General features: G+C 37.3%; 3 protein-coding genes across 14 annotated transcripts in view; 1 reads left to right on the plus strand and 2 right to left on the minus strand.

The window, feature by feature from the left end:
- Positions 1-2,432, minus strand: part of ubap2a (ubiquitin associated protein 2a) — a 35,020-nt gene extending 32,588 nt beyond the window's left edge. For all 6 annotated transcript variants that reach the window (XM_007246022.4, XM_007246021.4, XM_015605003.3 and 3 more), the window contains exon 1: positions 2,300-2,432. The gene's annotated coding sequence lies outside the window, so the exon portion shown is untranslated. The remainder of the gene's footprint in view (positions 1-2,299) is intronic.
- aurka (aurora kinase A) overlaps positions 1-24,708 on the plus strand; it is an 833,084-nt gene that overhangs the window by 806,712 nt on the left and 1,664 nt on the right. For 5 of the 7 annotated variants that reach the window (XM_049466065.1, XM_049466066.1, XM_049466067.1 and 2 more), the window contains exons 2-8: positions 19,744-19,818; positions 20,578-20,646; positions 20,994-21,324; positions 22,129-22,168; positions 22,361-22,552; positions 23,321-23,459; positions 23,991-24,139. In XM_049466065.1, coding sequence (XP_049322022.1) covers positions 20,581-20,646; positions 20,994-21,324; positions 22,129-22,168; positions 22,361-22,552; positions 23,321-23,459; positions 23,991-24,139 — 917 coding nt within the window. In that variant the 5' untranslated portion in view covers positions 19,744-19,818; positions 20,578-20,580. Of the gene's footprint in view, positions 1-19,575; positions 19,823-20,577; positions 20,647-20,993; positions 21,325-22,128; positions 22,169-22,360; positions 22,553-23,320; positions 23,460-23,990; positions 24,140-24,708 lie in introns of those variants that run through there. The other 2 variants (XM_015604986.3, XM_007246019.4) reach the window with 2 other exon arrangements.
- On the minus strand, positions 4,789-17,617 carry dcaf12 (DDB1 and CUL4 associated factor 12). Its single transcript, XM_007246020.4, has 9 exons — positions 17,185-17,617; positions 11,563-11,853; positions 11,169-11,444; positions 10,912-10,972; positions 9,295-9,488; positions 8,704-8,769; positions 7,666-7,828; positions 7,390-7,568; positions 4,789-6,659 (listed from the first exon to the last, which is right to left on the minus strand). Exons 1-9 carry the CDS (start codon positions 17,239-17,241, stop codon positions 6,501-6,503), a joined length of 1,446 nt encoding a protein of 481 aa, XP_007246082.1. The 5' UTR covers positions 17,242-17,617; the 3' UTR covers positions 4,789-6,500.

Below are 24,708 nucleotides of genomic sequence, written 5' to 3' on the forward strand. Positions count from 1 at the left end.
TTGAGACTGCCTAAAATTTCATTAGATGGTCTGCAAGTCAGAGAATAGCTCTTTCGGTTAGACCAAATTCTGGTGCTTTGCTTTAGACCGTGGTTCGCAGCCCATTTCACATTTCACTACTATGGTTTGGACCCAAACTTAAAAGTCTAAAAGTTCAAAATTCCTGACCAAACAAGGCAGGTGTGTAAGCACCCTGAGATAGGAAGCAGTAGATTTACAATCTGAACACTGTTCAACTGTGGTGATTTTTCTTCTATAAACAAAAACAATCAGTGAACCTCCGTTGAGCTTCAGAGTAATTGAACAAAGAAGATAAAATACAAAAAATACTAAATAGGCTATAGGCTTCCCCAACACCAAATCTACCCTACTGACAATTATGTATTTCGCAATAGACTGCTAGAACCTTTGTTTACAGAAATTACCAAAATCCCCTTTCTTCTAGACAGCTGACATTGACTGGCATGCCTCTGTGTCTGCAAAATTACTTCTGCAAATTAATTATGAAATACAGAAGAGATTCCAATAGCTGGTGAACGTGGCCATTCCAGAAAGTAATTATTGTGACAGGCCTAGTAATAAACTTAATCAATTCAAATAACAATTTGCTTTAAACTTCATAAAACATTTCCTCAAATAAATGTATTTTTCCTCAACTTGATTAGGAATACTTTTACACCAGTAGCTAAATTTCTTTAGCATCCGTTAAAAACATTTACAAAATGCCTCAAACAAAATCAACAAACCATTCCCTCAAAACAATCTGTTCCTCAATTTAGATTATGCATCCGAGCATCACTTTACACTTTACTGAACACACCTTTTCTAAATCTAACTTTTTCTTTTGTTTCATGATTTTTTTACATTGTAAATTTAATATCGGCTATAACATTACCAAAACTATACTGGAACACATGTAGAACTATTCTGTAAACAAAAAGTGTTAAACACACTAGAATATATGTTTTATCTTTTATATTCTTCTAAGTAGCACATTTAGCTTTGATGACAGATCTGCAAACATGGTATTTTAATCTGTGTCTTTTTTTTTGTTGTTATTTCAGGCATTTTTCATTTTCTGCAAATAAATGCTCTAAATGACAATATTTGTATTTGGAGTACAGGAGAAATCTTGTCCGTAGTTTATATAATAAAATAACAATGTTTATTTTACGCAAACATATATCTATAAATAGCAAAATCCGAGAAACTAATATATAAACAGAAGTGTGCTCCATTTGTTCCAGAGCTGTATAGATTAGCCACCCTCGGTCTGTGTACCTGTGTAACTTATTTATTATCTGATATAAAAGCTAAATAGTTATTATTTTTTCTGTCTGTTCCTTTAATAACATCAAGTTCTGTTAAAGTGTCGAGGTATACACAACATTTTGTAGGTTGTGAACACTGTATTTAGCTAGCTACTTAGCTCAATAATACGTTTAAAAAACGAAATTAAATTAAATAACGTTACTACCAAATAACAGTTCGCTGGCTAGTAAGGGTAAAAAGAAGCGACTGTGTTCGTGAACTAGTTATTTATCTAGGTTAGTTAGAATTAGGACGAAGACAGCCCGAGTTTAAACAATAGCTATAGCTGGGATGCAGGGGATGTTGTTGTGGCTGCGTTACATTTAAAGGCATCTAGGTTAGCTAGCTAGCTTAGCAAGCTCGCTAACTAACTTAATCACAAACAGACAGTCGTTTCCTGTTTAAAATTAAATTCCTGACTTTTTAACTCACAGATTATTCAGGTGCTACTTAATATAGTTGCAAAAAGATTACATTTATTAGCGAATTTCCAACATAATAAACTGAATAATCAACTGAAAGAAGATCGGAGCCGTTAGAGGTTAGCCAAAGCTAGCTAGCAACAGAGCAACCTAGCTGGATCTCAGGACCCTCTCTTTGTCCTAACAGGCTATCTAACTAGCTAACTTGCTACTTGATGGAAAAATCCAGCTCCAGCACGTAAAACGCCACCCCAGGATTTCGCTCCAACCGCTGACAAGCCTCCACGTAACCAAGCTGCAGAAGAGCCGCCTAGCCGGACGGAGCAAAATCCCGGAGTACGTTTTAACATCACGGATCTGGATTTTCCATCTCTACCAACACAGCTAGCAGCCCGAGCCGGGAAACATGCTTATAAAAGCCCTACAGACCAGAGATTCCCCCGCTTTCGGTTCGATACCACCGGGTTAACCGGGCGCTCGCGCCTCTCGGTCTGGTTTGAACCGTATAATCCTCTCTGAGCGGGGAGAGACGGAGCGGATGAGTATTTAGATGTTTTTTTTATTACCTGCTAACACGCTTCACACTCAGCCAGCAGCAGCAGCAGCAGACTCCGTCACGTGACCCGCAGCGCGCCGCCGAACCAGAACAACAGCGCAGGGCGCGCGCGCTCGCTCGCGTCGGGCACGCGCACAGTGTACACACAAACAATGAGCGTGGTTAGCGCGTGCGCGTCCACGACACGCTGCCCTTCGGTTTTATAACGTTAGTTAGCCAGTGGCGGATTAAGGTGAGAGGGGCCCCTAGACTACAGTTTGAATGCCTCTCCTCATCCCAAACACTTCTTCACACACAACAAATTATTATATTTATATTAATAGTGTCAATGTTTCCTGTTCCTATTTTATATTTTATATAAAAAAATATTTCTAATTTGTATCCCATTTCATATTACCCAACCCACTAATGAGACTTCTTCTATCACAAGTAATGCCCCAACACAAGAAGAGTGAAGACTAGCGCATGCCTCCTCTGATACATGTGAAGTCAGACTCCGCCTCTTTTTGAACTGCTGCTGATGCAGCATTGTCTAGTAGCATCACAGTGCACACGGAGGAAAGAGCAGCGACTCGATTTCAATACATCAGCTCACAGACGCCTTGTGCTGTTCCACATCACCCTTTGAAGTGATGAGGGGAAAGAGCGCCAGAGAGAGCAAGGCCAATTGTGCCCTCTCAGGGCTCTGGTAGCCGATGACAAGCTGCATGAGCAGGATTCGAACAGCAATCTCCTGATCAGTGGCGCAAAAAGGGGGTATGCAGCCTATGCGACGCATAGGGGCGCTGCACAAGAGGGGGCACCAATTTAAAGACACATAAAAATAATGAAATTCATATGTTATAGAGATGTATTACACACATAGTAATCTATTTTAAGCATTTCTTACTTTTTTATTGTAGATGATTATGGCTTACAGCCAATGAAGACCTTTTGGCAATATAGTGTATTTATTATTTAAACCTGTATATGTATAGTTATATGTGCATATATATTTTTAAATATGTATATAATGAGTATCATGTCAAGGTATGCACCTGGATTTTGTTGTTGGTAACCATACAAAGAAAATAAAAGCAATATTGATCTTATTATTAATCTTTAACAACCACATTACCTTTGAGGCTCTGTACCGATCAGACAAAATCAAGGTAAGCCATAAAAAGAAGTTCCATTCTGCTCAGAACAAATTTGGCTGTAACCCAAACACTAAAATGTGCAGATCAGGTTTTAAAGTCAAATTAAAAAGTACTCAAGGACTAGCGTTCCGAAACTGCAGAGGATAAAGTGACAAAATAAAGCTTTTAAATTGACAGATGAGCGCTGGCACCAACTACAGATATTTGAGTAGAGGAATGTGGGGCATAAACTAACCAAGCTCTTAAGCTTTAAAACATGCCAAATGTGAATTTCAGTACTTTGCTGAAAATAATAAGCATCTTAAAATAAGCCATCATGCTCTTAACTACTGTCCCACAGGAAATAACACACAGCTGATTTCACCCAGTGTGAGTGTGAGCTGTTTTAGGCTACATTTGTTACAGGATTAGATCAGTAACCACTTAGGCCTTTTGCAATAAATTCTGCACCGTAGATTAATACTAAACTCAAACTATGAAGCAAACATTTAGAATGAAAAAGTGTTAAACAAACCAGAATATGCTTTATATTTTACATTCTTCAAATTAGGCACCTCTTGCTTAGATGACCGCTTTGCACATCTTTTTCAGTCAGCTTTATGAGGCAGAGTCACCTGGAATTCAGGATTTCAGTTAACAGCTGTGCTGAACTCGTCAAGAGTTCATTACTTGAATTTCTTGCCTCTTAAGTGTTTGAGAGCATCAGTTAAAGTAAAGTAGTGAAGAGGTAGAGTTACAGGTATACAGTGAATAGTGAATATTTGAGTAATGTTCTAATCCAGATTATTGCAAGAACTACTCTACTAAATAAAGAAAAAAAAATACTCTAATAAATGAAGGTCAGTTGCAAAGACAATCAAAAACATTATGATGAAACTGACTCCCATCAGAACTGCCTCTTGAAAGGAAGAGCAAGAGTTTCCTCTGCTGCACAGGATGAGCTCATCAGAGTTACCAGCCACAAGTTAACAGCTCCCCAGATAAGAGCAGCTAAATGTGTATTTTGTATTTTGGGTTGTTTAACACTTTTAAGTTACTACATTATTCCTTATGTGTTCCTTTAAAGTCTGGGGGACTTCAGAATTAATTTACAATGTACAATAAAAAAAAAACCTTTTGTGTGTTTTTAATAATTCAATGTTTACTGCATTTTTCAATAATGTAATGATATTATATCAAATGCCAATATCCTTTACAAAAATAGATATTGTGAAAGGTCTATAACCGGGTCAACATTTTCATTGCTACTGGCTCAATCCAGATGCCTACTAAATCCAATATGATGTAAATTATTTATAATAATTTCAGACACAGAAATTATCAAGAAAAGTTCAAAAAAAGAGGCAAGATGCAAGATGAGAACTGGAAGAAAAATACATCAATAGACTTTTATTCATTATTTTCTCTTTAAACAACTTCTTGGGTTTGTTTGTGTCGCTTGTTTTTGTTGTTTCTGAAAATGTATGTTTTCAGACTTCAGTAATCTGTAAAAACATTCATGTAGTGTGTATAAAAAAAGAGGGCACCACCGAAATAATGACGGTTAGTCCACACACACACGCACGCACGCACACGCACGCACACACATCCTCAAACATGTACATAAAATGTATTAACCCTCTATAAGATTTCAAATACGTATACACACATTTATATATAAAATACGTTTTAAAAGTGATGGGTATTTGTCTAATATATGGTCGTTATCACATCTGCTGTTGTTCTAGCTTTTTACCTTTTTTTTGCAAACGAATTTATGAAGGTTTTATGTTTTAAAAAAACAAAACAAAACCAAAAAAAAACATCAACCTGCAAACAGTCTTTCACAGAAAGACTCAGGAAAGGCAACAAAGTCACTCACTACGACCCTGCTTCTGCTGAAAAGGAGGAAGTATAGATGAAGAATCTTCCACTGGTAGACGTTCAGAAGCAACACACTGCTAACAAAAATGATTGTACCTGAACACCATGAGTGCTAGTGACTTACAAGGGGAGAAAATAAATTAGTCAACTCTGGGGGGGGGGAAAGAAAACAAAAATTAATATTATTTCCAACGTTATGTATATACTCAAGTCTCACTTACAAAGTAGAGACAGTCAAATTAAAGTTGTTCTTCATCACATATCAAAAAACAGAGAGGACCCTCAAATTAATTCAAATCGAATTAAAAATCACGAATCAATTCGCACAGGGCCACGTTCTGAATCGGTCATCATTTCCTCTCACCAGCAGGTGAAATAAAAGCAACAAAACAACAAGAACTAGTCTCCTTTGACTGCTGTCTGAGCTCATGCTCCAGAGGTTTTCTGTGGACCCATCATATACGTTCATCACAGTCTTGTGGATCCCAATCTGTCTGTGACCACCAGGGCATATTATGGCACAGTAAAAGGTGGTACTCAGACGGTTCTCTCGCTCTTCTCTCCCAAACAGAGTCAAATTTCACATCCAATCAGTCTCTCCTATCGTTCCATCTTCTTCGCACTTCAGTCCATTGCTAGCCAAAGATGAACAAAAACACAGGGCCACCAAATAGCTTCATCAGCTGCATTATCGTCCTCAGGACACAGAGAAACGAAATAACAAAAAAACCCGAAACGAAACAAAGAACAAGAACATCATCCACCCATCCTGGCTGTTAAATATTTTAATATCTTATTTAATACTTCGTCAAAGTTCTCAGAGGCAACTCCAAACAGAGCACCTCGCTGATGCCACTCCCAGCTTTGCATCGTCTTTACAGACATAAAACAAACAAGGAGCCGAGGAGGACAAAAAAACGGGTGAAGAAAAAAAAAAAAGAGAGAAAAATCTGAGGCAGAGGACACAACAGGTCACAGACTTTAAAGAATTGAGAAGATGATTCATGTTTCACTCTCCTGAGCTCACTGAGAATAGAGAAGAAGAAAACAAAAAAGACAGAAAAGTGCTGCAGATGCGGAGTGAGCACAGTGGAGCAATAACGACGAGGGTGAGGGTGTGTGAGAGTGAGGGTGAGAGAATGCTGTTGGAATGGATTAATGGATGGATGGATGGATGGGTGGATGGATGGATGGATGGATGGGTGAAGGCTAGCTCCAAAGGCCGGCGTAGTTCCCGTGCAGCCCAGAGCAGAGAGGTCCTCCAGCCACAAACAGCTTGGTGCCCGTGTCATCGTAGCAATGTGTGTAGACGGCGTTGGGGAAGGAGCTGATATCTGAGAAGTAGCTTCTCCACGTCTCGTCATGGTTCTAAAACACAAAGAGGGACTTGTCAGACTTCATCGTGATTTTTAAAAAAATATCTTGTCTAAATCTAAGTACACATGAGAAATATGATGATCAATTATAATCAATTATGCCACATTATACCATAGTTAGTTCCGACCCGGCAATGTGATTGGCTGAGAGGCGTTTTAAGAGTGCCATTATCAGCTGCTAATGCACTGTAACCAAAGCTAATACCAATCTATACATGTAAACTATTAATTAAAAAACTAATTTGTGTTTTGATAATCAATACAGTAATAAAAAACATAATACCACAATACTTGGATATATTGAGGGTTTCTACTATGTGTTCCTGGTACACATGACACTGTAAATTGAGCAAAGTTAAATATCTACAAAGCTTCAATAATGGAATGTTCCATTCATTTGTCTGGCACCCACTATCAGGCCTCGATCAAACTTCATAACTCCTGTCTCCTTGCTGTGAGAATGCTGGCCCTGTGTTCAACCTCACTCACAAGATAGCACCTCACAGTGTATACAGGTGTGGACATTCCCAAGCATCCCTTGAGGTAACACTTTAGCAGTATGTCATGCTAGTGGTCGGGGTTTAAGCTCAACACAAATTAAACCAATGCTACCAATCTTTACATTTAAATTATAAATGAAAATACAATCAATCAATTCAGCATTGCAAAAATCAATTAAAAAAAATCAATACAAAACTTTAATAAAAAACATAGTGATGTACCAGCCAGCCTCTCCCTGTTGTGAGTTTAAGGATGCCATCTGCAGTGCGCTTCTGGTAGCCGCCGGATGAACAGGATGGACTGTCAAGGAACCTCTGGGCCCTGATGTCATAGAAGAGCAGGGAGCCTTGGCCTGTACCCACCGTCACTATGTGCTCATAGAAGCTGACAGAGCGGATCCCTGTTCAAACATTACACACAGCACAGTGCGTTACACCACAACAGATCGGAAAAGATTATTGGAGCATTAGTGTGGGCAGTAGGTTAGTGGAACATACCACTGCCGCGCTCCCTGGAGCTCACAGACTTGATGTTCTGAGAGGACTGCCGAGGGTCAAGGAAAGACACGTGTGCCTGGGAACCGACAGCATACACTGACCAGTCCAGTCCGTATGCCAGGCACACATTCTCCTTGCAGTAAGGAAGCTTGGTAGACAGCTCCTAAAAAACACAAAATGCACGAATAAGTATATTTATCGGAATAAATAACACAAAAATATCACAATGTGGTTTCTTCTTTTTTTTTTTTAAGTTTTTTTTTTTAAAACATTTTACAAACAAAAACACAAACACAATTTTTCAGTCATGTTTCTCCACAGCATATTTTTGTTACATACAATAAAAATGAAAGTAAAACAAACATGTTACATTAACAATCGTTTTTTTATATAAGATTCAAGACATTTAAAATAAAACTGGAGACAAGAGCTTTTTTTAAAACACAATGGCCTGAAATTATGCAATTATCCATAGCGATTTTGCAACGTGTTTTCCACATTTTATGTTAAATTATGCATATTCATAGCCACACAAAATCTGTCTGAGATCTCTTGAGACCTCTTTACAAATTCCGAATTTTATGACTTTTAGACTTTTAAAAGGTTATTTTAAAATAAAAAATCTTTTCAGAAAAATCCCAGATTAGTTTGATCGGTACCACTTTAAAATAAGACTACCTTTCTAAAGGGTTTATAAATGGTTTACAATTAGTTTATTAATTGTTACTAATTAGGTTGTAAATACCTTAAAAATCATTAATAATCAGTTATTAATAATCAGTTATAACACATACGTAGAAAGGGCAATAATATAGATGGCTGTGGGTTCACTATTTGGCAAACAACAGGTCATTGTTGCCCTTTCTACATATGTGTTATAACTGATTATTAATGATTTTTAAGTAATTTACAACCTAATTAGTAACCATTAATAAATTAATTGTAAACCCATTTATAAACCCTTTATAATGGTAGTCTTATTTTAAAGTGGTACTGTTTGATCTATTGCATTATAGATGTGGTTTCTGGCTACTTTACCTTACACAGGTTGTCCTCAGCCTTCCATAAGTGAAAATACCCATCTAGAGACACAGCACCCAGCTCCTGATTGAACAGATGAAACAAATATGCATTAAAAATATGCACATAAAAAAACACATCTAAATGTAATCTGACATAGAGTTCTATTCATATTTGGACACAGACAAAGTTTTTTTTTATTTTGTTTCTGTATATTACTAAAGTGAATTTTAAATTGAACAATTCGGATGCAATTTAAGCCCAGAATTACAGCTTTAATTCATTTTATTTCAGAAGCTCAAAAGTAACTGAACAAATGAAATAACCGGAAATTAAATGTTATTTCCTTTTATTTAGTTGAAAACCCTTTGCTGGCAATGACTGAAATCTTGATCTCATTGACATAACCAGATGCTGGGATTCTTACTTTAAGAAATAGCATTAGAGTCAAATGTCTTCGGTTCCTTTTAAAAAAGGGTGGCACAAAGGGTTAAGGAGAAGAAACCAATTCACTATATTCCAGGTAACAAAAACAAAACTTGTGTCGGTGTCCAAATATATACAGACATAAATGTATGCTATGTAGAAAGAGGGAAAAAAGAGGCAGACCTTATGGCTGTTATTGAAGGCTAGGGCGCGCACTTTGCAGTTATAGGGGTGAGTGTATTCCTTGGGGATGTCTTTAAGGGCACGGTGGGAGATATGGGCATAGCAGGGGACTCCCTCCTCAGCCTGCTGTTTCTCAGCCTGGTCCAGTACCTCCTCAGACACCTCCCACAGACCCATAGAGCCATCCCGAGAACCTGAAACAATACAGGACATATAAACAGTAAGGTCACAATATTATTACCAATTCCTTGTTTCTACACTTACAGGCCATACCTGCACCACACACACTAACACACAATCTCCACCATGTCAGTGTCAATGCTGAGAATGGCCCACATAAACCCAAATACAATCTGCAATGTAGTGGAAGGATATTGAAGTTGGCATGGTTTTCCAATATTTTAGAACAGTTAGCAGTAGCACTAGCTGAGGTTAGCATCGTTTATTGCTAGTAAATGCTGTAAACCAGGGCGCCATCAGCTAGCGGTTCATCCCATGTAGCTTGTTTTAACATGGTGAACGCACAGACTACAGTCCAATATACTCGCCTCTGAATGGCGAAAGATCTAGCGCTGCGGTTAGCGGCTAATGTTAACACTGCTCCAGTGTTGGTGCTGGAGATCTATACTTAAACTCCTTCATAGCGCTGTACTTCAGCGGAGTGGCTTTACTGCTCCTTATTACCTGACTGGTAAAATTCATACATTATAAGGCGAACTGTTGATTTTTGGGAAAATGTAAGGATTTTAAATGTGCTATATAGTGCGAAAAACATAGTAATTTGATAAACACCACAACATAGAGTAATGAAGCAGTAACTTTATTAAGTCAGATTGGGGCGTTAGATTGGTATGACAATTAAAATAGAACTGGGAAATGTATCAATATTTGATAGTATCATGATGAATTTTCTTATCATATCAACAAAGTGCTTTAATAAGCATACAGAAAATTTAAATCAATGCTTAAAGAAGCACAGGTCCATCTGTAGATTTCACTACAGGGAGTGTAAAAAATTAATTAATTGAATTATATTAAATTGGATGATGTGCAGCAAAAACTAAAACATGCATTGCATTTGTATTTGAATATTTGGGTAACAGTTATTGAAATGCATTTTGTCTGCATGGCAAAGCATTGCAATACATACTGTGCATAATGAAAATGTTTCTAAATGTTGTGGTATATTTTTACCATTTCGCCCAGCCCGGTCAGTGTGTGATTGCATAAACCACAGGTGGTGGCTTTTATACTTTTTAATAGATATTGATATTATACTGTATTGCTTGGAAAGAAAAAAAATTGGAATATTAATTTTGCTCATATCGTCCAGCACTAAGCTGTAAAGATCATTAGAAATTCTAGATAGAACATTTTTTTGTATATAATGGTTCTAATGGATGCACAGAAGACGATATATATGATTTTGAGCTTTATTATCTGCGCCTCAAGATCCATGTCAAGCACAGATATGGACAGTGACAGTCACTTCATTTACAATTGGATTTTTTGTTTTTGTATGTACATTTTTTTTGAATAAATGAGACTTGTTCACTTTAAGTAGCAATACATTTTACTGCACAAAACCAAAAATCACACACAATTCAAGTATCTTACCCGATACAGCCATTGTGTCACTGATCCAGGCAATGGAGAAAATCCAATCATTGTGGCCGTCCTGCAAACAAATAAATAAAAAAATACAAATAGTTTGAGCCACACAAAACTATATCAAGTTATCACTATATCAACTATATCAACTATATAATTTCATATTCCCTTTTACAAGACTGCGCTTGAATTTATTTAGGTAAGAAAACGCATTAAATAATTAAGAAGTCAAACATCACTGGTTTTTAAACCGACAGACTCACATCCCCCACGCAGACTGGGTCTAGGGTGGGCAGTCGGTAGACAGCCAGACTGTTTGGGTTATCTCCTCCAGTGGCTAGCAGGGTGCGGGAAGGGTTAAGCTCGATGGCATGGATGCCACAGCCCTGCTGGGCATCCAGTCCAGCGGCTGAGCCCGGGGCATGAAACAGTGGGCCGCCCATCACTCCCATGCCCAGGGAGCCCCCTCCCCTTCCCTCGCGGTCCTTCAGCATGGGAATGCGGGTGATCTGTCCTGTGAGGACGTCCGCCACAAACAGCTGGGCAAGAAACAGGAATAAAGCAGAAGACCTTCATCACTCGTCTGACCCAGAAAAGACAATATAAACCAATAACACATATAAAACAAATACGTATGTACAGATATCACAATCTCACCGTATTGCACTTGGTCCCACACACCACCTGGCGGTGATTGAGCCACTGAGAGGCGAACACTTTGTTGAGGCAGCCCAGGGAGAACTCTCGCTCTCTGAGAATACCTGGGATGCGTCCGGCAGCAAAGCCACGCAAGCTGCGCTGGAACCTCCACTCATGCTGCTGCTGCGGGCGGAACTCCCGTCCCCGGATAGCACAAACCACGGACTGACGACCCTGCCACCACTGCTGGGCATGCCGCGACAGTGACGACACACGAGCACGCTTATATACAGACTGGCACCAATCAAGCTGTGGAAAGAGAGAGAGAGAGAGCACATACATACAGAGTTAATGTCTGTTTCATGTCTGGAAAAAAACAGTTTCTTTTTATCTATGAAAATCAGGCCCGTCACAATAATTACATAACTATCGACAACATATCGTCACTGTCCAATGAAAAACACTAATCTCCATTTTTGTCCATTTTTAGTTTACTCCATAATTTGAACAGACCAACTGTCCCTTACACTGTGCCAAAATTCCTTGATAAATGGACCAATAGAAACTCTTCAAAATTACCTGAAATAAACTCTTTTTACATTGACTTCCATTAAAGGTTACAATGTTTTTTTTTGTCTTATAAATGTGCTGTTTTGGACACAAGTGTTTTTCATTGCACAGCGACGATATGAACAATAACACAATCATTTTTGCTGACCTCAATTAACAATTTTTTAAAGCAAACAGCTCCCATTAACGTGAACCAGCTGGCGTGTCGACTTTAAAAAAAAAAAAACTTAACAAATATTTTATCTTAACCCTCCTGTTATGTTCATTTGTCAAGAACATCTTCCTGGGTCAGTTTGACCCAGTGCATGTTTAAGTATCCAAAAAAAAGATGTCTGAAACCAAAAAAATCCTTTCATTACTAACTCCATTACTTATTATTCTAGCAATATTTAGTGCAATGATGTTCCTTACCTTTAACAGGTAATGGTTCGATTAGGATAATTCACTCATGTTTTTATGTTTCACTACTTTATTGCTTTTGAAAGACAAACATATAAAACACAATAGTTTTACATATCATTGAAACATAACATTGCAATTTTGTTTTAGTTTTTAATTTAGCAGGGGGTGGTTTCAAATATGTGAGATAAGCCGTTTTCATATTACATATTGATTACACTAATTAAGGCAAGCAGAAGTTTCATACTGAAAATAAGAAATACTTTTAACTAATTTTCCTAGATCTTAAACTGTAACAAACTCTAAAACGGGTCAGTCTGAGCTGTAACATAACAGGAGGGTTAATTACTAGTGATATTTAAACCTTTTTTTTACATTATAATTCCAATATGTGACTATTCTTATTACTTGAAAGTTTAATGTCCTTCAACACGTTAAACTCCTTAGGACTGCTTAAACTATGTTAGAATAAGGTAAAGCATAAGGGGTTAAAATGTGTACATGCATAATTATGCTACTATATTATTATGACAAAAATGTGCCTTCTAGGTATTAACTTCTATGCATTCTATGAAACAAGAAATCTTACAAGGAAAGTAGATTGGAAGACTGGAAGTAATCAAAATCTCTGTAATCATTAATACAAAGACAACAAAAAATATTTCTGATCTCCCTCTTGAATCACATCAATCAATGTTAATAATTAATAAGGCAAAGATTACTGAAGTTGTCATATAAGTATTTGGGGGTATAAATAGATGCAGCACCATCCTGAAGTAGTCCTGTGGACTTTGTTTGTAATTAGACACGGCAACAGTTTTATTTTCTTTGGAGGTTGAAATCATATGGTGCAAACAATATGATTTTAATATTGTTCTATATTTCAGTGATTGAAAGCGTGATTAAATACTGTATGAATTTATGGCTTTGTCACCCAGTGAAGTTAAAGACTAGTTGTTCAGTTGTATCAGACTGATACAAATTTGCTCCAAAATTGTAGGTCAGTCCCTAGAGGATCACTGTCTGATCCAACATGTGTTTTGCCCAAAGAATATGTTCTGTTACCTTCATATAGATGATTTGGAGTACCAAAGATAAGGTTGAACAGATTTAGGAATTTTTTTATTCCAGAGTCAGTTCTGCTGCTTAATCAAGAGTGTAAGATGATTGATAGAACACATGGTGTGGCTGATTAATTTGGGTGTGAGGATATAAGAGGAATATGATTTGGGTTTATGCTCAATCACTCTGGAAAAGGGTACATTTGGACTCCTCAGACCACATGACCTTCTGTTGCTCTAGAGTCTAATCCTTATGTTCCCTATTAAATGTTTTATTTTTTTGTTTAATTAAGGCTACAAAGCTTTTTAGTACCAATCCCTTGAGTTTCCTTGACTTCTGAAACATCTGCTAGGCCGCAATAATCTGTCAATCAATATAAATTGAACGGACCCTAGTCTGTTATTAACATACAGGAATAAATTAAGTACCAGTACCAGGAACAAATTAAATGACCAGATTCAACAGACTAATTATTAGAACAATCATTCTTTACACAAACAATTGCATAACCTGACCAGCAGGACTGATTACGCTGATATGTGTGTTTTGTATTTTTAAACTAGTGATGTGAAATTGCATTATCTTTCAAAACGCCTGCAACTAACACAAACTCCCTCGTCATACATGTGTCCACTTCCTGCCATCCCGAGGCCTGTGGACATTGTCCCTATATTACTGGCCTAGATCCTAGTAGCCAACTAGGTCAGGAGAGGATCTTAGCCCACACACAGACACACACAGACACACACAGACACACACAGACACACACAGACACACACAGACACACACAGACACACACAGACACACACAGACACACACAGACACACCTTGGAGGGCTCAGCCACAAGCACAACTAATTTAACATATAAACTTGTGTCTTAAATAGAGTTCTTTGGATTAAGGCTTCACGATATTGAGAAAAAAATTGCAATATATTGTTGTTCTGCAATATTTAATGCAGAAATGCCATCAGTTGTCAATCGTCCACCATGTCGTCATATAAATAATGCCCTCTTTGTATCATGATTAGAGTAAAAACAATGGTACTTGGGTATATACAATCATTAATCTGGTACATAATGTCATGTAAAATGGAAATATTAAAAAGGAATTTGATATCGTACAAAGCATTGTACTTCCTGCTATTAGACAATTGCAGCCCTATGACACCATGACATTAGTATTTATTAATTAAATGACATTGTGGGATTTTATGAGCTCAGGCTCATAAACGGCGCAACTGATGTATCAGAAAAACTAACCCTAAATCTGAAAAAGTTGTGAAAGTATTTAATATCTTGAGTTCATACAATCTGCAATTAGATAAATGTCAGTGGAAATGTAAGAATCACCGAGTTTACTGTTCTTGCATTTTCTACACTGTCCCAAGCCTTTATGTGTTCTGCCCTTTGTGCTCAGCTTGAATGCAGTGAACTGTCAGCAGCGCACCATAATAAACATTGGTCTGAAAAATTAAACACAGCCCAGATATTCTGCAGTTTTTGGACCAAAAAACTATCCAGAGCAAATGTGTCCAACATTCTTTCATTCTTTCTTTGAAATGTAGTAAAGAAGTGTTTTTTTTTAGCAATCACTGACTTAAATAGTGCTAATACAAGTATTTCACACAAGCACTTTTATCTTGATGAGTAATAGGCATTTATTAAGAGGTTAAATGTAAATACAAGTCAAAGAAAAAGAAAAAGAAAAAGGTGTTGATACGGTAACACCAGGAAATGACAAATTACAGAGGAGCACGCTGAACCTAGATCTGAGGGATGCACGTGTGAACGCCACAAAGATCAAACACTACCCAGAAGTGTCCTAGGACACTGCTCTTCCCCTCCTGCTAGGCCCATCATCCCAACTATTACACAACCACCTGCTCAATAAATTTTATCAGGTTGTAATTAATTAAGCTGACTACAAATATCAGAGCCAGAGACTTGCACAGCTTGCTTACTTCTTGGATCTGAAGTCACCCTGACAATTAACAGGTGAGCAGAAACAGGTGTGCTTGAGTGGAAAAGCACAAAACTATGCAGGAATCCAGCCCTTCAGGACCAGTTTAATCCAGTTTAATTATTTTTAAAAAATTCTGTGGTTTGTGTAAATGTGTGATTTATTAGATTGTATTATAATTTTAGGTAAATATTACGTACACAAATTTTGCAAAATTTGGTAAAAAGGTACTCATTCCAAACATTTGTTTATTTTGACAAATAAATAATAAAAAAATTACATAAATGCATTGATATTTTATAGCTTTTTTATTTTATTTAAATCACTTTTGTCTGTGTTTGTTTGTTTAGGATTGTGTTTGTTTTTGTCTTGACATATTTGTAATGTTGGTTGTATGCACTGTGGCATAGGTATTTGGCCTAATATTGTGTCTATTTCATGTTGTTGGGTTGTATTAAGCAGCTCTTGAAAAAAATAAGAGACAACTTAATGATAATGTTTTCTCCTTGAGTTTACCGAAATAAAAAATACCGTAATATAATCAGGAGGAATGTGGATGATCACAAGCCATCAAACCAAGCTGAACTGCTTGAATTTTTGCACCTGGATTGGCATAAAGTTACCCAAAAGCAGTGTGTAAGACTGGTGGAGGAGAACATGCCAAGGCGCATGAAAACTGTGATTAAAAACTAGGGTTATTCCACCATGTATTGATTTATGAACTTTTTTATGAATATGAACTTGTTTTCTCTGCATTATTTGAGGTCTAAAGGCTCTGCATATTTTTGTTATTTCAGCCATTTCTCATTTTCTGCAAAAAAAAATTACATTTTATTTATATTTTGGAGAAATGTTGTCCGTAGGTTATAGAATAAAACAACAATGTTCATTTCACTCAAACATAAACCTATAAATGGCAAAATCAGAGAAACTGATTCAGAAATCGAAGAGGACTCCAGAGCTGTAACTTACACAAAAATTATTTATAAAAAAAAGGGAAGTGTTTATGTAGCTGTAGGTTAGCTGAGCTAGGTTAGCTAGCTAACTAAATGTTTTGGCAGGTCATATTACCTGTCAAATGCTTTTGTCACTCATTTGAATGAGTGAAACTGCCTAAAATATCCGTGACATTTAACTATTTTTAATAAACAACCACACAGTCACCACAGGGTCGCTAATGTTAGCGCAATGACAGCTAGCCTAGCCTAGCTAACCTAACTAGGTTACATACCCTAAACTGAGGCCTATTTAGCCACAGCTAGAGCTAGCTAGCCTTTACTGTACTGCCAGCCACTGTTAACAGCTTGTTAGCCAGCTAGCGCGCTAACCAAGCTAATGCTTACAGCGAACAGCTGTGATCTTACCCAGCTAACTACTACCAGACTCCGCGGTATATCCCAGCTAACTATCGAGGACATATCGATTATTACACGCTTAAAATCCTCTTTGATTTGGCAGCATTAACCGACATTAGTGATCTGGTTTGAATTGAGTCTAAGGTCGTTACGCTAGTTATGTTATGCTATCTCATTAGTTAAGCAAGCTAACGTTAGCTGCCCTAGCGTTAGCAAGCTAGGCTAAGCTAAGCTAACAGTGGCTGTTGCTAACCAAACAAAACAGCAGCGTTAGGCGGAACTCAGCACCTACCTGTTGTTCCTTGAGCTCCCCTGCCTTCCTTTTCCTGCTAACTGTTTTTCTCGCCATAATCCGACACACAGAGGTCCCTCACCCACATGGAGGGCAGTAACACTCGCAGTGCCGCTGGGAGGTGGATCATATAACGGCGCTGCGCTGAGTTCAGCCGGCTGATCTGAAGCTAGCCGCTCGGTCAGCCGGACTGCGGGCACGGCTCTCGGTCAGCGCTGAAGCCTCCCCTCCTGAGATAAGCTGCTCTAGCGGCCGGAGAGCTGTTCCGTGTGGAGGAGTTGCGGTTGTAGTACTCCTCCCCTCCCGGTGTGGTCGGACTGCTGCTGTTTTTCACCTTCCTCCAGTCCTCCGCTCTCGATCTGTCCCCCTCTTCTCGGGCAGACGTCATAAACGGCGAGCGCAGCCGCACTCAACTCAAACCACAACAAGTAGTTACGTAAAAAAACACATACAGTAGAGAAGGACGATTCGGATCACTTTACCGAATCGACTCTTTCGAGCTGAGGTTTGTTTATCAGCTCGTTCATCCTTAAGCAGTGTTTTAGCAGAGCGGATCCACTGCTTTGGTTCAGTTGATCGAACCGATTCTTTTCTAAATCAAGTGTGGTTCAGTTGGCACTGTTCATTTCAAGAATAAGTTTGATCAAAGCCGATTTGTTTCTAATTGAATTTTCAATTGGTTCAGTTGATCAGATTGATTATTCCTAAACTAATTTTTATTCGCTGTACCTAACCGATTATTTTGTAAATGAAATTTGGATCAGTTGATCAAAATAAAATTCATATACATTATTTGATTAATTTCACTGAACTGATTTGTTTCTTAAATGAAGTTTAATGTGTGATAAAGGACCACCAGTTGAAGACCCTTAAAAAAACTTTAACAGTCACGCTTTTATTTTGTTGTGTTATTTCCGGTTAAATGTTGCTGATAGAGGCCAGTTTAGTTGTAAAAATGGGGTTGAATGAAGCTAAACGGCTTAAAATGCAACTTAAAAGTGGTACCCACTAATCATTCAATATCGGTATGTAGAATAAAGCATTTCGCAAAAAGCCCAAAGAAAACACACTTGTGTGCTTATGTTTTTTTCTACTGAAAATGAGTTTTAGATAGTAAAGACATTACTACTACCGTGTGCTGACTGCTTGGGGAACAGACATGTAACGTTATAAGTAAATGTACAGTACTGTGTTATTAATGTAGTTATTACAGAAATCAGTAGAACGTTTTCAGAGTGAAAGGGTTTGGAATGATTCCTAACATTTTTATAGTGGTAACGAGTAACAATGCACATAAAAATGTATCAGAGTAAAAGTATTAAGCTAATCCAAAATATGTAGTGAAGTAAAAGTAACAGGAGGAGAAAAAAATAATACTCCAGTAGATACAGATACAGCATTTTGGTACTTTAATACAGCAGTGAAATAAAAATAATACTCCAGTAGATACAGATACAGCATTTAAGTAGTTATGTACATTAGTGAAGTAGTTCTACTTCACTACTATACATCTCTGCTGGTGAGCTGATGCTAGAGATACAGCCAGAGCATGATTAAAAGGCTTGTAAATGAAGATTAAAAGTTCAAAGAAAGGACATGTTCTGTACTGGAACATTTGTGTGGAAGCTCACTTGAAAACATCTAGAGCATAGTTTTTATTTTGAGATCTTATTATTTTTAAATACTATCTTGTTATTTTGAGATGCTAAGCCATTGTTTTTTTAGAAAATTATTATGTTGAGAACAATCTCAATGTTTGCATCTCAAAATAAAGAAATAACAAATTATTTAATAATTAGACAAACATATGCGTTGGATTTTTTTTGTTGTGGTGGTGGTGGTGGAAATTGGCTTCCATACATTTTATATTGGTCTGTGTTGATGATATAAGGACATTTTTTTCATAAAATTGAACAAATATTTATAAACTCAATTGTGCTCAATTGCTCAATGGCTCCATATGAACCCATTCACTTTGGTCTGAATCCGAAGCGCCCTCTGATGGCCTCACAATCCTGGAGGAGATTCTTGAGTGTAAATTCTCTTCTCTACAGTCTCTCTGGCTAATATTGGCTTCGATTGTTATTATTTTATTTTAATGTATTTATTTTAATGTGGTTATTTATTGTATATGTAACGTTTTAAGATATCACATTATGTGTTTAGTATAAATTATTGTGTAAAAAAATTAAACCATCTATGTGAAAATACTATTCGTTTTTTCCCTTCATGTCCCGCCCACAGAATCGTCGACCAATCAGACGAGGTAAAATATTGAATCCGGTTTTGTCATGCGAGGGAATCTCACTCAGCCAATCGGAAACGGGCGGCGAGAAGGAATCGACCAATCAGACGCAGGGAAACGTTAAACGCGTTTAAAAGGGGGAGATTTGAAATTAAACAGGTTGTGTTAGTCAGAGCGGCGGTCGGTGTGGAGGTCAGTGATTATAGCTAGAAAAGAAGCTGAAAGGGTTTTAAAGTCAGATTTTGTTTCCTTTATTTGTTTAAATATAATTTCAAGTTTTATTCGGAGCTGTTTGCCGCGAGAAGGCGCTTTGAGTTTATTTTCAGCTCTGTGTGGATGTTAAACCTCTGCTGAGAGAGGGAGAGAGACTGCGGTGGAGCTTTTAAATAGTGAGTGAGTTTCAGGATTTTGTGTTACTTTGAGCTTTTTACATTAAAATGAACCCTTCTAGCTATATATTATTACTTATTTAATGTTTTACTTCTGGTTAGTTGTTAAATTAAGTTATTCTTCAATTCTCGAATAAAACTGGAGCCGTTATAGCTAACGTTAAAGCAGCGTTAGCTTTCCGGCTAAAATTGTGGCTCACGTTAGCTAACCTACCGAGCTAGCTAGCTAACGCTTGTGGTATAGGTACTACCTATTTAGCTTAGTTTACATAGCTAACGTTAGATAACTAGCTAGGTTAGCAGTTTGCTTGTTTTTTTAAGGTTAGGTTAACGTATTACTGTTTTAATATTGCTTTTCTGATATCTAAATGTGGGTCAAAACATGGGTGTTTAAGTTTAAATAAAATACTTTTTGGTATGATTTAACTTTAAGCCTAACGCTAGGTTAGCTAACAATGTAACTGGCAATGATTCATAGCTATTCATCAAAAAATATATGGTTCGATCTAAAGCTGAACAATATGTCGCTAAATTTGTCGTATTTATCAGCAATACGTATAATAAGTATTATCAGTACTTAACCTATAAGTGCCCAAACCAATTTTTAACATTAATACAAAAGTAAATCAGATAAATTCAAGAACTTTAACCCAACTGTACCTTTTAATTACAGTGTATAATGTCCAGTTTAATTGGATGATAATCACTGTATTAGGGTCGAAGGTTTCATCATGCTTATTCTGCTTGTTCTTGCTCTAGGACATGGACACTGCTGCCAGAATCAGATCCTCTAAAGACCTGGCCGTTCGAAAGGCAGACAGTGAAAAGGTAAATTACTTGCCTGTAATGCTTAGTTTTAGGAAGCTGTACAATACCACCACCATTTTGGCAACCAAACAATTTCTACACATACCAACCCAGGCATGTTTGAGTTCAAAACCCTCATCCATGGCTGTGTGAGATTCCCTCACAAAACAAAACTGTATTTAATTCAATTTTACCTTGTCTGATTGGTTGTAATAAAATAAAAACACCTGTCCAAATAGATGGTATGGAGTAATATTTTTTTTACCCTCAATTTATACTAAAATAACACACCTAGATGTTAAGTATGTACTGTACATGTACAGGTTGGTTGCATTTTTTTCTCAACAAAATTTTCCTCTCTTTTCCAGGGTTTAAGTGATGGACCAAAGCGGATTCCTGTAACTCAGAGCTGCCATAAACCAGTGCCTACTCCAAGTCACACACATGTTCTTGGGGTGTCACAGGGGCCACAGCGTGTGCAGCGGCCAAAAAGTCAGAATAAACCAGCGGTCAACGTGCCTTCTGTGAAAACTCTGACTAGTGCAGATCAAAACATACGCCCAACTCAGCCTCAGCCAGCCCCTGCACCTCAAGCTCAGCCAAAACAACTACAGCAGCAGAGCCAGCCAAAACCCACAGCTAACGTTAAACCTGTCAATGCTGCTGCTGCTGAACCTAGCAAACCAGACAAGCCTAGCCGTAAGCGTCTTCCTAATACTGATTGACTTCACGGAAAAGCATAGTAACAATTCAATTCAAACAAATATCTGCATACAGCCAAAGTGCACCGGAAGGCTTTCTTACCTACTGCTATTGGTGTCTTAAGACCCCATTTTTACACATTGTCCCTGCATGCATTTTGAGTATCAGAATTATATATAGATAAGGCCAGGTCATATTAAACTGCAAGTGTAAAGCCAACCAAGATTTATTTAGGACTGATACAGTTTAGTTTACTCAGCACATCAGGGGATGATTTCAGATGAATTTGAGCCACATGTTATAGCAGCGTAAACAACTGGATTTCAGTTTAACTAACCAGAGATTAATGACTTGTGACTAAAATCTTGTCTTTTTTTTTTTTTTTTTTAATATACTTTATTTTTATTGGTACTTTAAAAGAACAAGCAGGCAAGCTCTACAACAGATTATTCCAAAAAGAGAGAGGTTACATAACATCTACCTTCAGTCCTCATAATCTACATTATTAAGAAAAAGATTCCATTTCCTCCAGAGTCTGTACATTCTTACTTTCTGCAGTCTCAAACTTAGGGTCATACATAATCTTCAGTCAGTTTTAATACAAACCAGATATACTGCCTGATTTTATGTGATGTACCTAAATGCAGCCACCTGGAACTAAAAGTACTTTTTAATTATTTCGTTTTTTTCTTTACAGGCGATTTTCCAAGAAAACTTATCTGCTTTTTGTTCATAGTTTCTCTGTCTAACTTGTTGAATGTACTTGAGTGTTTATGCTTTTCAAATTAATTTTTTCCTCAGAAAAGCCTGCTAGTGGAATTGCCATTCAGTCCAGTTCAAAGTAAGTAAATGTATGATTGATATGTTTAAGTCATTAATGCATGGAGTTGTAGAACAACGATATCTTGACCCTAAATGCAAATCCTTATTTTAGATAAACAAAATCTACATTGTAAGCACAGCACTGTTTTGAGTGAATGTTTTTATAAGTCCAAGCTTCTGAGATTGATCATTTTTGCCAATTTTGCATCAGGATGCCATGGAGCTTGGAGAACTTTGATATTGGCAGGGCACTGGGGAAGGGCAAATTTGGGAGTGTGTACCTCGCCAGGGAGCGACAAACCAAATTCATCCTTGCCCTGAAGGTGCTGTTTAAAAAGCAGCTGGAAAAGGCCGGTGTGGAGCACCAACTGCGGAGAGAAGTGGAGATCCAGTCTCATTTAAGGTGTGTTAACTTGTGCATTAGATATTCTGCAGCTGGTTTCACTTGTACAATGTTCTACAATGCTCCATACAATGCCTGTATTAGCAAAAGGCAGGCCAGAACATTTTTATGGTTCTCGTTTTTGTACCTCGTCATGGGATCACAGGATTACGCGTAAATTTGCAAGATCTCGTGGGCTGAGCCATGTTTTAAATCTCCATGGAATAACCTTTGACTGACGTGTTTGCTTAGCAACTTATACAAACAAATATTGTTGGTTTTGTTCTTCCATTCCACTGTCTGTTGCTTAGTGACCAGGACTTGCATTTTGGTCTACATTCAGCTCATGTAGGGAGTTGTACCTTTATTTGAAATTAATGGCTTGTGTGAGTGTAGTGCCCTTAGCAATCTATTTCCCCCATCCCCCCACTATTAAGGTGTCTGTTGAAATGGTGTAAAGTGTTCAGAAACAGCATCATGCTACACTATTGCATAGAATTTACTTTTTTTAATAGAAAACTCTGTGTAAAATTGACTTTGGGTAAAGTAAAACATGATCTCAACTCTTACCTTTGTCGAAAAGCACACCTCCGCTCTCCTACAGCTTCCTGAGATACAGTAATTTTATGCTTTTTGCCCAGCACTCTGTACAACGGCCGTGTCGGGGCATATTTTGCTTTTTATACTGTAGCTCCACACCTCCTTGGTAAAATCTGGAGAGCCTGACATTTAAATCGAGGCATAATTTTTTTTTTTTTTTAAGCATTGTCTTCTTGTTTCCCCACACAGGCATCCCAACATCCTGCGTTTGTATGGCTACTTCCATGACTCTGCACGTGTATATCTCATACTGGAGTTTGCTCCCAAAGGAGAATTGTATGGAGAGCTGCAACGCTGTGGGATGTTTGATGACCAGCGCAGTGCCACAGTAAGGAAACCTTTTTAAAGGCTCCTGAATGCACCGAATAGAATAGGATGTTGTTAAGGAAGTTTTCCCCAGTTGTCTCAAATAAATCCACACCAGGACCACCAGAATTTTATTGACTCAAATCAGTCCAAGACAAGCATTTAACACCATGCTGGCAGTACCTGCCCTTACTTCACAAAGCTTATCTTATTACAGGAATCTCTCTTTAGTCCTATCACAGTGTGTATTAGGATACACTGATGGATGTGAAGCACACAACAGCTTGCACATCACTTTAAATGGTGCTGTTTATGTAAGTTATGGTATAACTAAATTGTAAAACTGAAAATCAGGAATCACTTTACTGTTTTTATAAATATAAATTATTGCCCGTTGAAGAAGCAGTGTGACCACAAAATGCTTTTAAATTATTCTCAGTAGTCAATGTCTGTAGTTTCTGTCCTGTTTCAATATAAAGTACCCCAAAGTTAGTTTTATGAAATCTTATCAAAAAACTCTTTGCCTGAAAAGTTACTTTGTTCTTTTTTGCAGTATATAATGGAGCTGGCTGATGCGCTGCACTATTGCCATTCAAAGAAAGTGATCCACAGAGACATTAAACCAGAGAATCTATTACTGGGGGCCAACGGAGAGCTAAAGATTGCTGATTTTGGGTGGTCGGTCCACACACCTTCTTCCAGGTAGAACTTTATCCCAACATTTAAGATATTTTCTCTATAAAAGACATCTGTGTTCATTTCCTTAGACATTCTTTGAAACCAACTAATGCCTGAGCAACTCGACTGGATGAAAGGGCACAATTTATATATTCTGAAATGTCAAGTTATCTTCTGGCATTAAGTCTTAATAATAATAATAATAATAATTTAATATTTGACCAATTTCTGTATTGCGGGAAAATTAAATGTGTGTTTTTTTTTTATTATTTTTTTATTATTATTATTATTATTATTATTATTATTATTATTTATTGTTGAATTAAGTGTTATGACCTTTTACAGATAAAAAGAATAATGCGGATTATCTAATAGCATTGCTGTATATCCAAATCTGAGATTTGCTAGATGTGAAGCAAATAGAAGAAAAAGGATTTTTGAGAATTGAGTTTTTGGATTTTGCGAGACAGCATGGGTTAATTAGAATGTCTTTTGTTAACTAGGCAAATTTGGCATTATGTATGAGGGTTATTTACACTAGTCAAGATTAGTAAAATCCTGCTGAAATAAATAAATGTTTGCCTGCTTTCTTA

Source organism: Astyanax mexicanus, chromosome 17 (assembly GCF_023375975.1).
Source record: "Astyanax mexicanus isolate ESR-SI-001 chromosome 17, AstMex3_surface, whole genome shotgun sequence".
Classification (NCBI taxonomy): domain Eukaryota; kingdom Metazoa; phylum Chordata; class Actinopteri; order Characiformes; family Acestrorhamphidae; genus Astyanax; species Astyanax mexicanus.

Coding starts and splice junctions, on each gene's coding strand:
- dcaf12 (XM_007246020.4), bottom strand. CDS start 17,241: ATGGCGAGAAAAACAGTTAGCAGGAAAAGGAAGGCAGGGGAGCTCAAG. Junction 11,854..17,184: donor GGGAGCTCAAGGAACAACAG/GTAGGTGCTGAG, acceptor CTCTTTCCACAG/CTTGATTGGTGCCAGTCTGT. Junction 10,973..11,168: donor ACCCAGTCTGCGTGGGGGAT/GTGAGTCTGTCG, acceptor ATTTGTTTGCAG/GACGGCCACAATGATTGGAT.